Source organism: Elgaria multicarinata, chromosome 7 (assembly GCF_023053635.1).
Source record: "Elgaria multicarinata webbii isolate HBS135686 ecotype San Diego chromosome 7, rElgMul1.1.pri, whole genome shotgun sequence".
In the NCBI taxonomy this organism is placed as follows: Eukaryota; Metazoa; Chordata; class Lepidosauria; order Squamata; family Anguidae; genus Elgaria; species Elgaria multicarinata.
The window spans coordinates 61544244-61559076 of NC_086177.1; the positions used below are offsets into that span (position 1 = coordinate 61544244).

The 14833-nt window shown below is 38.5% G+C and overlaps 1 protein-coding gene across 2 annotated transcripts in view; it reads right to left on the reverse strand.

Annotated features, from left to right (window-relative positions):
- LOC134401580 (desmocollin-1-like) overlaps nucleotides 1-14833 on the reverse strand; it is a 38008-nt gene extending 23175 nt beyond the window's left edge. For both annotated transcript variants that reach the window (XM_063130672.1, XM_063130671.1), the window contains exons 1-6: nucleotides 14741-14833; nucleotides 6774-6858; nucleotides 4183-4385; nucleotides 3225-3335; nucleotides 383-538; nucleotides 78-222 (exon numbers count right to left, since the gene is read on the reverse strand). In XM_063130672.1, the coding sequence (XP_062986742.1) occupies nucleotides 78-222; nucleotides 383-538; nucleotides 3225-3335; nucleotides 4183-4385; nucleotides 6774-6858; nucleotides 14741-14818 (778 nt within the window). In that variant the 5' untranslated portion in view covers nucleotides 14819-14833. The remainder of the gene's footprint in view (nucleotides 1-77; nucleotides 223-382; nucleotides 539-3224; nucleotides 3336-4182; nucleotides 4386-6773; nucleotides 6859-14740) is intronic.

The window sequence follows — 14833 nt, forward strand, 5'->3', positions numbered from 1 at the left end:
CTCCAAGGTAAGTGGGTATGGGATAGAATCCTAAAGTTCTTAATTGAAAATACTTTTTAAATGATATATCTGCTTACCAGCTTTGCTGCTTTCAGGAATAATAAAAGTAACAGTATCTGGGTTAAAAATTGGGGGGTTGTCATTATCATCCTCTATTCTGATTACATGTACAAGTGGTCTCTCTGGAGTAGAGCCATCTAAGGCCCTTACGTTGCAAATTATCTGTAGGAAAGAGAGGAAAAAGGCATGTATTCAAAGAAAAAAAAGTCAATCTATAGTTAAAAATATAGTTTCCATTAACAATGAACAGAAATTATTACAATAGGGCACTTAATTACATTAGAGAGAGAGAGAGAGAGAGAGAGAGAGTTAGCACTTCTACCTTAAATTCTGGATATTCTTCCCGATCTATTGCACGAGTAACCATTAGAGCTCCTGTTTCTTTCACAATGTAAAAATAATTTAGTGGTGGTTGATCAACACCAGGGCCACTTATAGTATAGGTGATGTTGTACCTTTGGGCTGTATCAGAGACGAGCTATATAAAAAGAATAATTTATGAAACAAAAGAAAGTCATTATCACTTTACATCCTGCATCTTAGAATTGAAATATAAATGTTTCTAATTATCTGGTAAGACGAGTAACTTCTTCCCCTCCTTCCGACTAGCTCGTTTCCCAAACTTTAACATATGTATCCGAGATTCACCAAATCAAGTGGGAATTCAATGGTTTTAGGGACAGACCCCACTCGGCAACAGATTGTGAATCCAACTGAGTGTTCTAGGCATCAATAACTAATTTACATCCATTGTGGTCTCTGAAACACCTCTCAAGCCAAACAACACAAAGTGGTACCAGAATATTGCTCAAACAGAGAACAAATCTATGCAGTTATAAAACAAGCAAAACACGTTACTATGTACAATGCAGTTGTGATTAGAAGCATAATAGCTGTCATATTTCTTATTAAAATTGAAGTTCTACTCCTCTCAACCAACAAAGCAGTTATCATTAAGATCTTCTAGTTACCTATCTGGCAAGCACGGTCTGCAGAACTTAGGCAATCATATTTGGTAGGCTTCTCATTCTCCCAGGATCTCTCTGGGCAATCAGATTAAACCTTGCTTTTATAACCCTTATGTTGCTGATGACCTCAACCTTATTTTGGGACCTGGTCATACCACTACTCCCATTTTCCCCCAATGTAGTCACGTTTGCCATTGACACCAGTAACATCTAGATGAAGGCATCTTGGAGGGAATCTCGGAGGATGGCATCAAGTGAGTGGGCCTTTTCAGTGGTGGCCCCCCAATTATAGAATGATCTGATGAGGCTCACCTGGCACCAACATTGTTATCTTTTCAGCACCAGGTCAAGACTTTTCTCTGCTCCCAGGTATTTAACAGCATTTAACAACATATGCTAAGTTTGTTTGTTTTTTAATGGACCAGAACTGTTTAATGGACCATTTTTTAATGGACCAGAACAACTGTTGTTGTTTAAATGGATACTGTTGTTTTTGTATTTTTGATGGTTTTTAATTTTGTATACTTTTTAATGTTCACTGTTTTTAACTTTTGTAAACCGCCCAGAGTTATGGAGTGGTCTTTAAATTTAATAAATAAAATAAATCTCTAAGCTAAGCAGCTTTCTACTTCTTGTATGTAGACCAATTGTGGCAGCGTTCCTTCAATTCCAAGAATACATTCCATTATTCACAGTTATCTCACAACACACACAGAACTAATCACACAAAGAACTGTAATCACTTACAGTTGGAAACACAGATTAGCAGGAATAGCAGTCTTTAGAAATACAATGAATTCTTATCAACAATGCACATTGCATTCTGTAACACTGGTACCAAAATTAGTCCAGACTTCATAAAAAATGAAAAATATCTGTGCATTTGAATTTATTCATAGTATATACAATAAATTCTGAATACATTGTTTGGGCTGTGATCACAATCACATTTACTTGTAGGTAAGTCCTATATGCTTTAATGGAGCTGATTTTTGCGTAGAATCAGTTCGTATGGTGGAAGTAACTCTGCAGTAACTTACTGACTAATATTAGTTATTGTTTTGTAAATCCAGTTGTCGATATAAGAACACACTTTATATGCATGCTAGTTGTGCTGTCAACCCTAAATGCCAATGAGTACTACAGGAAAACAGCAGTTTAGCATACATCTGCAATCAAAGACAGCTTGAAAATAAATCTATTAAAGGCCCTTTAGAGTTTCCTGCATAGTGGGTGGGTATGGAGAGAGAGAGAGAGAGAGAGAGATGTAGATACTAGACAGATTGCAAATCCCATTCTGTTCTATTCCAGACTGCAAGGACCCTATTTCAGGTATGCTAGTGTTTTATTTCAATGGGACAGATCAAGCATCAAAATATATCCGAGTAATTCTATCATAATTTTCTTGATCATAATATAAACTTGCTCAAATATTACAGTGCTAAAGTGTGTTCTCTGGTTAGCATTTTTTTTAATTCTATGACAATAAGAAGTCCACGCCTATCCATTTTATGTTTTTTGGACTGAATTATATTAAATTGCTGTGGTTATGGCTGCATTGATAGCTAGGTTAATGGATGTCTGAACTATGCTTAGATCTAGTCTACTAGCATTTGCTCTATGGAGCTGAGTAAACCAAGCTAACATACCACTCTTTCTCCATTGTTCCTTGAGAAATGCTGATGCTAAAAATTCATTGCAAGCTATAAATCAATGAATCTCAAAGCACAGAAACCAACAAGCAGGAATCTACCCCTACTTTCAATAAATTATTTTCTGTGATAGATTCACCTATGATCAAATTGGCTGCCTTATGTAGAAATAGCTGAAAAACTATGAGGAATTATTAAGTAGTTAGACTGTAGGGTGGCTTTTGGATGTGTGAGGTCACTTCCACATCTGAAATCGGTCTTGAATAAGAAAGTTGAGCAAGTTATATGCACAGCGACAGCTTTCCTATGCAAGATGCTCTTTGGGCAAGATGAAGAAAATACTGCCCAACTGATGTATAACTGATAACTCATCGACCTAGCTGTGTTTCTTTATTCATATCCAAAGCCACCCAAAAGTCACAGTTATTTTCCAAAGGTAATTACTTACATAGGTGTTCTTCTTATCTTGGTCAGAGTGCATATGTTCTACCGGTAATATAGAAAAGAACTTTTAGTGTGATTTCCCTGGCACATTAAAAGTTACCTGCTGAATTTGCAATGGGTAAGGTCCCAGATGATTTTCTATCAGACTGGTTGGAACAGGAGCCCATCTTCGTTTAGTTCGTCTCAGAACAGTCTCTCCTGTTCTGTGTGTCTGCATTTAGGAGACAGAAACAAACAAACATTAGTAATACACTAGTAATCTGTGAATTCCCTACTTTTCCCTCTCTCAAACAGTTTATTTTTCCTGTCTGCTTTCTCCAACATTTAATCAGTGGCTTTGATACAAAAAAAGGCTCCCACTCGTGGAAAGGGAGGGAAAGATTTTTGCCTATTTCCTCTTCCCCCTACAGACCCTTATGGCTCCCCAGCCCAAAAATCTGTTCTGGAAACTCAAGGAACCTTATGGAACAACTGTGAGGCTGGTACACGGGCAATCAACAAGAACTGCTTGTCTCCTCATTTTCTATCAGTAGGAGTTTTCTCTGTATCAGAGCCATATAATCCACCTGCCTCTATGGTTTCCCTGCTCCTGCTGCAAGTTTCTTTGCTCCCATTCCATTGCATCAGCTGCTGCTTTCAGGGGCAAAGAAACTCACATTTCATTGCTGTCACATCAAGCATTTTGTTTTACTACATGCTACCAATGAGAGAGAAGGAAGAGAGGTGAGGTTGCTGCTTTTAGTGGCAACCACATGGCTTTGAGTTCAAATAACGCCTGGTTCCAAACGTATTGCTTAGATGTAGGTGGGTGCAGTCACTCTGAAGACATTGGGATTAAATTGGCTTAAACACAAGTATCCTATATACATTTTTATATGAACCAGGAAGGCAATGATAGTGGTTCAAATGACAGCACCCATGACATTAACTAACAGCTAGGATTGCCTGCTAAGGAAGATCATGACATTAACTAACAGCTAGGATTGCCTGCTAAGGAAGATAATTGCAATGTCAGTTGGTATATATAAAACATTTTGATATAAATTAATGTCATTTACCTGTTTTAGATGTGGTAGCAAATTGATGTGTATTTTCTTTAGTTGAAAATCTTGCAAGTTCTTAAGCAGTATGGTAAACGTTTTCTTTTCAGATGACAAAGAAACAGCACGAGTTGTAAATACAGAACCATCTTGTAGAACTATGAAGTCAGGATCACTTGAACTGATCAGGTCAAAATTCCTAAGGCACTGTTTCAGATTTACTGTATTTAAAACAAAATGTAAAAATGATCAAGGAAGAAACTAAGTAACAAAGATTAATTCCTAATTTCACTTCCTAAAATCAAAATTATATGCTTGCTTAGAAAGAAATCCTACTACTCCCAGCATAAAGATGTAAGGTCCGGGGGGAAATGAGGAAAAACAGTATCCCACCCTCACTCTTTTCCACGGAACGATTTTGTTTGTCCCCAAAAATAAGAAAACTGGAAAAGCTTTGGTTTATGATTTTTTTTCTCTCAGAATTTAAGACAAGGTGTTTATCTAAAAGCTATGTAATATGATTTTTTATATAAAGACTAGAGATGTAAAAAACTGTCTGGAAATAATGAAGCCATGGGGAAATCTGTGAGATTCTTAGCATATTTATTCCATTTCTTATTGAAAGTATTGATCCAATGTATTATTATTTACTAATAGACAATAAAGTTTGCTCCAAGTCATGCTCAGTTTCCCAACATGTGAATAGAGTCATATTATAAAAATGGAAGAAAAATGTATATTCTTGACAGTTTAGGATTTAGCACTATGTACACTGAGGGTGCTACATAAATTAAAAATAATATTAAATTTCAGAATTATAGTTGATTCAGACAACATTTATAAATTTACTAATTGAGTTCACTTTTTAAAGTTTTCAAAGATAATTTTATGAACAGACCGTGTTATACATATCATTTTAGGAACATAAAGGCTACATTACGTTCCTTAATGTGCCTTCCTCAACCTGATGCATACAGATATTTTGGACTACCATGGCCAGCATTTCTTACCATTTGCCATTTTACCAGAGGCTGAAGCCCAAAATATCTAGAGGGCGTCATATTGGGGAAGGCTGTCCTAAAGCAGAAAGCGACTTACCCAGATTGCTTCAAAATATGCATTTCTGGTTTTTACACACACACACACACACACACACACACACACACACAAACAAAACCCAGGAAAAAACAGGTGGTGGGGGCACTGCAAGGCTTCAAAATTTCAGGAAATTTTACATCTCTATCCCAGCATTTCCCAGCCAATGGGAGTTGTAGAACTTTTTTTTGTCAATATGTGTATTAAATTTCACCTTAAACATTTTACGTTATCCATATTCTTGAAATAAAGGACATCTCGGCATAACTAGTGACATTGGACTGGAATTGATACCACATCTGCCTTTACTCCTAAAATGTATATAGTGATATCTCTTAGGATGGGATCATACATTCAAGATATCCAGTTTTATATTTTCATTTTCTCATATTTAGTCATCAGTGAAGCTTGCTTTAAGCCAACTTCTAAACTGAGTAGCAAGGTGCTAAAACTAACATTATACAAGCAGACATCTACTTGTGTGAAGGGAGCTTTCCTTCCCCTCTTCAACCCACACATCTTTTCCAAAGGATTCCCAACTCTCTGGAGCCGTTTTGGAGGGTATTTGGGTGGCTGCAGAGGGTGGGGTAGGCAATCCAATCTGCTAGCAATACCTGTTCCGCTGGCAATAGGACACCATTAGACACAAGCCATACATTTAGGTGTCTGGGTACAATACTTTACAAGAGTATTCACGAATTAAATGCTGCTGACCATATCGCAAAGTCATTTGGCTAAAATTAACCTACTTGTAATAGGCAGAAAATTGGGAGGCCACACAGACCCATTTTTGCTTGACTGCTCATACAAAGTTAAAGCTTAATGTATTTCAAAGTCAACTAGATACTCATGTGCCAATTTATACACTCAGAATCCTCAGAATGGTGCAGACTACAAATTCAACTAAGAGCAAACAAACAAATAATCAGTCTAGACACTGATGAAAATGAGGCTGAAATAATCTGAAAATGTTTCTGCTAGTTTTGTGGGTTACAGCTGACCTCTTCATAGGTGTTTGTTTGTTTTGTTTAGAATCATCGTTCAACAACTAACTTCAGAAACTAACTTCACAATCTTATGCACGTTTATCCTGAAAAAAGCCCTGCTGTATTCAATGGGGCTTATTCCCTAGTAAGTGTATTGAGGAGTCCAGCCCCAGTCTTCAAATCTATGCTCCTAGGTGTGAGCCCTATTGAACACAGCGGGGCTAACTTCCAGATACATATGCAATGTAAACAATGCAAACAAAAACAATGCAAACAAAAAACAAATACATCATTGTAAAAGCAACAGAGAAGGTTCTAGTACATGGATGGGCAACATCTGGGGGTCAAGGTCCCAACTCCCCCCTGCCGTGATGCCAAATTTGCACAGAAATTTGGTGAGCTGCAGGGAAAAAGGGCCCATTTTCTTTAAACGGATCCCTTTTGCTGCCGTGTTGCCAGACCAGGGGGTACATGTTCCCTATCTCTGCTCTAATTATTTGTTTTAAATATATTCTTTCAATGTCTCACCTCTGCCAATTAATATCCGTGACTCTAATTCAGAAGGCACATTAAAAGTTACCTTCTTGCAAGCTTCACAAAGTAAATTTAGTACCTGTAAGGAAAAAGAATGGAAGTTACATTTTGGTTATGTTTGTAGGTACAAAGCTGTAAACATCAGATGCAAATCCAGTATGCAGGTATAACTTTTATTTGTGGATTAGTTTTTTCCATAATTTCAGTCATATTAAGGAATATCAAAGCCACCCATTTCCAAGTTCTTCCAATGTTTACAAATGGATGATTGGCCCGAGGTAATGTTGGAAGAACTTACATAAGTTTTCCCTGTCATCCATGTGTTCTGGCAGGATGGGAAATGGCTCTCCAGACGAGGAGGGCTCTGGCTCAATCAGGTACCCACTTCCATGAAGAAGCTCTATGCACACAAAACTGTATGTATGAAGAGCCCTTCCCAACACTTTCCATGGATGATGGGGAAGCATTTCCATTTTGATCATGGGGGAGGGGGAAACAAGGCATGTCAGAATAACCCTAAGACCTTCTCATATTCTCCTTAAACAAATGGGGGGTTGTCATGTGAACCCTCCATAATGTGTAATGATATTACATGAGAAAGGCTTAGAAATCTTATGATACAACAATATCTAGGTCATCTCGCACTGCTACATGCACACGGTTCTGTTTCAAGCAGCCGCCTCCAGGCAAATGGCTTTACAGAATTGCAAAGCTATCATCCACTTGGGAACAGACCAACATACTGTAGATTTGCCTGCTCCTAATGAGATAGAAATGCTGTTAAACTTTACAGAGAAAAGACTACTACCTTGAGGGACACAAACACACACCCTCAGAAGAGTACCTGGATCAAGTAGAGCCAATAGCCAACTCATAGGATAGGCGTACACAAGAGCTGGGAGCAGTGACGTATAGCCTGCCCCAATGTTGGCACATTCATGAAAAGATGTGCTATTGGGGCTGCATCTCACATGGAGTTCTCCCCTCGACTGACAGATGGTTGAACTCAATGCATGGATATCAGAGGGAGGGGCTACTCAGCATGGTCCATTACTAGCTCCCATGTTTGCCTGCACAGTAAGTCAAACACCCAAACAGAACTAATGTAAACCTGAAATGTATTGTTCTACCAAAGGTCCTGTACAAAAATGCCTCTAAACCAAAAATGATATAAAGGTCTCTGAAGATACCATATCTCATAATCCTTTTCAAGGTTTAAAATACTAAAGAACTATCCCATGTTCATTTCTCAGAAAGACTTTGTGAACCAGTTTCCAACTGAATCAAGTGATCAGTAACAGGTTGATATTTGTAGAAACTGCATTGGTGTTTTGTCAGTAGGCTATTAAATGCAAGGTAAAGTACCAGGTGAGCACAGAACAAGCATTACAGAAGGTTTCAGACACAGCTGGCCAAGTGGATTCTTAAAGTCCAATCCAGGCTTCAAAGCAGGTATTGTGTGAGGTCACTTCCACTTCCAAACAGCTCTGAAGCAAGTGGGCTCTGATAATTTCAGATAGACTGTCCTCCACAATCTGTCTTCTTTGAGGGAAGCCAGCTGGTCCTCTAGATTGAAAACAATCATTTCAGCAACTGCTCTAACAGGTTTTCCAATGAGGCCTTTTCAGTAAACTCTCTTAGAGGAATATCAACCGAATGAAAAGAGATTAAATCATGGAGGCCACACAGGCTGTCACTGCCTGCAAAGGCGTAGTCACTGAAATGGGTGAAGAACAGCAACCCCTCCAGGCACAGGACCCTCATTAGGAATATATTTCAATTTGTTAAAATAACACTGCATTAGAAGTTTCCTGAAAGCAAATAGTAAAGTGGCAAACATTGATTTACATCATCAACTTGAGTCTGCATACCAGGACAACTCCAATGGAAAATGTTGCCTTTTATGGAGAGGGCATGGCAGTCTCATTAATCACAACACTTGACTTGTTGGTAAGTAGTAGGTTCAGTCTGTGCATTATCTATTTCTGCAGTATTCTGAAAATCATGATTGGCAAATATCTCCGCCATAGTTCGCATTTCTGATATGAATAAAGCCCAAAGTACACCTTAACCTTAGATGTTTTTAATTGCATTTCCATGTGTATTTTAAGTTTGTATTTTATGTATTGATTTTGTGATATGTATATGATGTTTGAAACAATAAAATTCATTAAATCAAAAGACAAATATATCCCCCACAGAATGATGTTTTGAATGCCCATCTTTTTTTCTTGTCTTATTGTGACATCAGTACCCTCTGCTTTACCAGAGCTACATATCTTTCAGCAAGTCATGATTTTCAAGTGAGGATTTCATCGAATCTGGAAAGGATTTCTTAGGTTTACTGAATTCACTAACTACAACCACTTTGGCAGAGGCATGGCTTAGGAGGAGGCCAGCTTGCAGGTCTAAGGGGAAGAAGAGCTTCTCCTGCTGAACTTTTTCCCTAGTCTGTCACTGAGCACTACACCATGTGAACCGGAATACATCCATTACTCTCATGGATCCTCTCCACATAGAATGTGCCAAGAACCCTTTGCAGGAAACCTGCAAGTCTCCAAATCCCTGAGAGCTAGAGCATCACGATGGATTAAGTATATTAGGCCAAACTTAATAGCCAACCATAACATATTCTAGCAGCTTAGCCAAAAGGTGAGGAGGGAGACTACTGGATAAATGTAGTATCATCTGTAGGGTTTTCACAATATAAACACACAATCACAGGGTGTCTGGATCCATCTGCTGCTGTTGTAAGACTTCTCTATACAATAATAATTCATAGGGAACTAGGAACTACCCAGGGGGTTAGTGTGTGCAGGACAGGCTGGGGGACAACAGAGCCACAGATCAGGAGCACACCATCAAGTGAATAAGAAGTGAATTTAAGATATTTTTAAAACATACATTAGGGGTTTGCTAATAAAAGTACTTTGGGTAATAGTCTGCAATAGAATATATATAGGAACTATCTATAAGTTAAGAACGAGAAACTGGATACCATTTTTAAATTCAAATTAAGCATTGCAATGGTGGAGTAGGTGGGTTCTGGATTATTGCAAAGGATTGTTAATTGCATTAAGAAATGTCTTGGATTTACAGCTGGGGCAATAAAATCAGCATGGGCAACTTGAAGAGAATGGCTGAGTTCAGATGACATGCTAATCAACTGGGGGTGGGAATTAGGAACAGAATGGGAAACAACCATTGATTAGTGTGTTGTCCGAACTCAGCCAATGACTCACACAAAGCAATAACTACAATTAAAACTAGTAGAGATTAGTTGTATTGAAGTCAATCCAACTGAATTTCGGAATAAAGGGTTTTAGGTATGCAGGACAGTTCTATTCTTGTTTTCTATTTTGTTGGGAGCATTTTACATAATTAACAGCACAATCCTGTGTTTTCCTACTCAGACATAAAACTCATTCGGTGGCACTATTTCAGAGGTATGTTATATTTATTTATTTATTAAATTTATATACTGCCCCATAGCTGAAGCTCTCTGGGCAGTTTATGCTCATAGCCTAAAATAACTTCATAGACTTTATTAGTATGTGGTAGATTTTATTAGCATGGTGTCAATTCTTAACACCTGTACAACATTTTCTTCATGTTCACAGTAGTTTAGCACATGCAAAGATTCTAAGCCTTCAAATATCCACTGAATTGTAAGCACCAGGGATAGGCCTCTGGAGACACAGTTTTCCCATTCTACTCTCTGCAAATGCTTCAGCCCAATGTCTTATCTATGGAGTTCCCATAGTCCCAAACAGGGTTAGGAAGCCTCGAACATATTTGGAAGTGTTTTCATTTCAGAACAGAACTGTACCTAGTCACATAGGTTTTTAAAGTATTGTGCTATAATTAGAGATGTAAAATTTCTGGAAATTTTGAAGCCATGGAAAAAAACCATTTTTTCGGTTTTTTTCAGGGGGGAAATGGACATTTTTGGGAAAATTGAAATAATGCAATATTAGTACTTTTTATAGATTGAAAGTCACTTTGTTACTTCAAGAACATAAAATGTAATTATGTCCAAGTTGGTTTGGCATAAAATTATTACATTTGGTATATTAAAACTAGTGTATTCAAACAATTATTACAAATTTAATTTACTTTTTTTACTTTTTTTGGGTAACAAATGGAGCTACAAGCTCCTGAACTGTTAGGAACACCTGAACTGTAAGGAACCTCTTTGGTTCTGCCAGTTTATGAGGAGCAGGCAAAAAACAATTTTAAAAAACAACTGAACCACCAACATTAGTAACAAAGAAAATTATTTATGTTTCTGCTAGTCCTCCAGTGCCAAGACATAAAGCACCCATTCCCATAAAAAGAACTGAGAAAAAAGGGGGAACCAAGATTCAATGAATATGCATGAAATTTAATCAGACTCATTTTCTGACCTATAGCTATCAGTATTCGTTTCAGTCTCTGCTTCCATGGAAGTGCCTCCTAGAGGCAGAAATGTATCTTCCTCTTGCATTTGAGAGTTGTAGTCTCAGTTTGCAACCTAGGACTTGCTTGTCCTTGGTGCACAGACATTGTAATAATCTGATACTGTACAGTTTTTAGAAGTCATTTGGAGAAGTATATATCTGAACACCTTGTCTTAAACATTTTACTCATCATGCTAAAATAAAACATCCCGTAATCCGTGTTTACTTCATTTTTTAAAATTTTTCGGGGGAAAACCAAAAAAGGCTTCGGAAAAAAACGGGGAGAAATGTTTTTTCCCCGAATTTTTCCGGTTTTTTTCCAGGCCTTCACATTTCTAGCTATAATGAAAGCATTACCAAAAAAGGGGGGGAATTGAGAGGCATGTTTATTCTAATGGGATTTAAATGTATTTAACACCACAACCTTAAATACCTTGCTTGACAACAAGATACACCAATGTCAATGGCCCTTACTTACAAGTCATATTTTGGTATGTAGACTGTAAGTTTCTTTGGACTACACATGAACTAGAACAAATAGGTTGCACTGAAATCAATAGGACACAGTCAAGTAATGCAGGAGCCTTACTTATAGTAATTTAGAGTAAGAGCAGACACAGTAACTGTACTTTAGCTATCACCATATCTACTAAAATACTATAATGCAAAATACCAACAAGCAGCAGAGTATTCTAAAGATAAAAGCAGAAGAATTAAATAAAGCCCATCTACACAAAATAATTAAATAAATCGTGTAGGGAATTAAATTGCTTGCAATTACAGGCTACAAAAGCAAAACTGATTCATACGCATGAATATATTTCTTAGTAGAAAGAATTTTACCAAAGCATCACATATTGGCAAGTATTGCACTAGGATTTGCCCCCATGTAATGGAAGTGAATAGGATTTTGTCAAATCTCTGCTTGGAAAAGGGCACCCACCATCTTCATTTTAATCATCCTTGCTTGTTGCAAGACAGAATCATTGTTTTTAATATACCAAAAAAATTAAACATGAAAACTCATTGAAATAGGTTTCCTGCCAAATTAACATCATCTGTTATACTTTTATTGTATGTCATAAGGATTAATCAAAGTGTTTCCCATTCATTTTAACTTCTTAAGAATGGGTAGATTTTTACAGTTCCATTTAGAATTGATTCCAAGAAGTCTATCTGATCACTTTCATTGCCTTGGTATTTCACCATCATTTTCATTATCTAAAGTAGATTTGGTAGTTGAGGGGTGAAGGGCGATGTTAGCTCTAACTGCATTAATGAATAGTTGCAGTAATTGTATTATTATATGTAAACTACCCAGAGAGTATACTGTTGGGCAGTATAGATATGTAATAAATAAAATAAATTATTTATTTTTTTTGAAGGAAAGAGCAAGTAAATTACTTGCTGCTAGGAAGGTAAGTCTGATAAATTTGAATGCCTCATTTTTTATTACATCTAAAAATTAATCTGAGCAAGTATATTTGGCGCTTGATCACCATTCCTCTACATGAAGAGCTTCCAGAGAAAGTGATATTGGTCTATGAAGATCTCAGGAACATTATTCTCCATGAGACTACGATGATCATCAACAAAGGGAGATGCTTGCAAAATAATGCATGTTCCTTAAAATAAGAGGCATCTAGATATCCTTAGAAGTAAATGAGTCCCTTCACATTAGCAGAAATATTGATCGTAAAGTATTATGAGTTCAACTTTCAACCGCCATGTATATAGCTACATAATTACCCCTTTTTATACAGATAAAAAGGCTACGGTCTGTTGTAATTTATTCTTATATAAAAATTTGTTTGAGGATTACTTGAATACTGGATTACTAATCCAGAGGAGTAGTCATGCTAGTCAATTGCAGCAAAAACAAGGAAGAATGTTGTGGCATCTTAAAAGACAATAAATTTATTATGGAGTACTTTTCATAGCCACTGTCCACTTCGATCTACCAACAAGTAGACAATATAGTGTCCATGAAACCTTATGCCATAATACATTTGTTAGTCTTTGAGATGCCACAAGACCCTTTACTGGTTTTGGAAATAAGATAATGTCACAAACACCCAAGTTAATAAAAATAGCTCTTTTTTCTTTTATCATCGTAATGAACGTACAGCTCATATTTCTCAAAAGGTTCTTAATTTATACATGCTTCCCTAATTTGGTAGATGCTTCCTTAGAATTACGACCCATAACATGTAAATACAAGTCACTATAGAATGTACTGAATTACTTATTTTCTATATGCATGACATGGAGTGGCCATCTACAAATTACATAAACATTTCTTTCACAATACAACATTTTAGCACATTAACATTTCTCACAGGCCCCACACTACACAAAAACCTCTGGCTATAGAAATTAGGCTTTTAGATCAACAATCATTTGCTGATCATAAACAGCCAGAGAAATGCAATCCAAAACAGAGGAATGCAACAAGAACAAAGACTGTTGCTCTATCTAGACTTGAGCTTGTTCTTGCCCATTTGAACTTTCAGTTCATTCATCTTGTTGACTCGATTATTGAAATGAAATCACACCAATTAAACCATGTGGCTGGAATTTACTTTTCTTTTATACGTCCCATAACAGACGTTCTCTGGGCAGATTCCAAAAGCAAACATGAAGCCAATTCAAAGCCAGCATATTTCACTTGAAAAGGTATGGGGCAAACCAAAGGCGCAGGTTAACTGGAGCAGTGGCAAAACCTGTAAAAGTAGGAATGTCACTTACTTCAAGGACCATGGATTGCCCCACGGTATACCATAGTGTCCCAGCAGCCTAAAAACATCCCTAGGAACGTTCCTTAATCCAAGGCAGACCCGCATAGCATTGGGCAACTTCTAAGGGTATCACTGTCACCTGGAGGCAGCCACTGCCTTCTCCTGCTTGCACACTGCCCACCCCTCCAGCCAGCCCAAAGCGACAAAACTCAGAAGAGGTACGGCCAGGAACGGGGCGGGGGGGGGGGAGAGGAGGCTCCTAGGTAGGGGAATACACTCTTCCAGCCTCAGCAGGTCAAAGGAGGCCAGATTGGTATTCACGATTTGATCGTCTCTTCCCGCCAGTCGCCTGCGTTAGGGGCAGCGTTAAACACGCTTTAAAAAACGAGGCCAGGGGTCATTCGACCTTCACCTCCGAGCAAACACGCCCCCTCCCCCCTTTGACAGCCCGAGCCATATTCCGCGAGCCTAGTGAGACGTGCGACCCCCCCCCAACTTCCCCCCGAGGAAAAAAGCCCTCAGAGCTTCCGAGCTTATTGCCGGGCGCGCGGCTGAATCCACACCACAGCCGCTCCCACCGAAACACCGAGCCGCCCGCCCAGCGCGTCCTCACGAGGCCAGCGCTTTGCCGGCCGAACTTGGCTAGTCCGCCCAGTCCGGCTTCGGCCGCTAGCGGCTGCCCAGCCTTTCCGCTTGGAGCAACTTTCGGCGCCTCGCTTTCTCACGCCTCCCCCCTCCCATCCCTTCCCTCGCTCGCTCGGGCGCGACCCCCATTCCTACTTACCAGGAGGCCGACGAGCAGTCGGAGGCACGCCGCGCTGCCCAAGCCACCCCCGGGCCGGGCCCTTGTTAGCGGGGCCATGTTTCAACAGAGGCG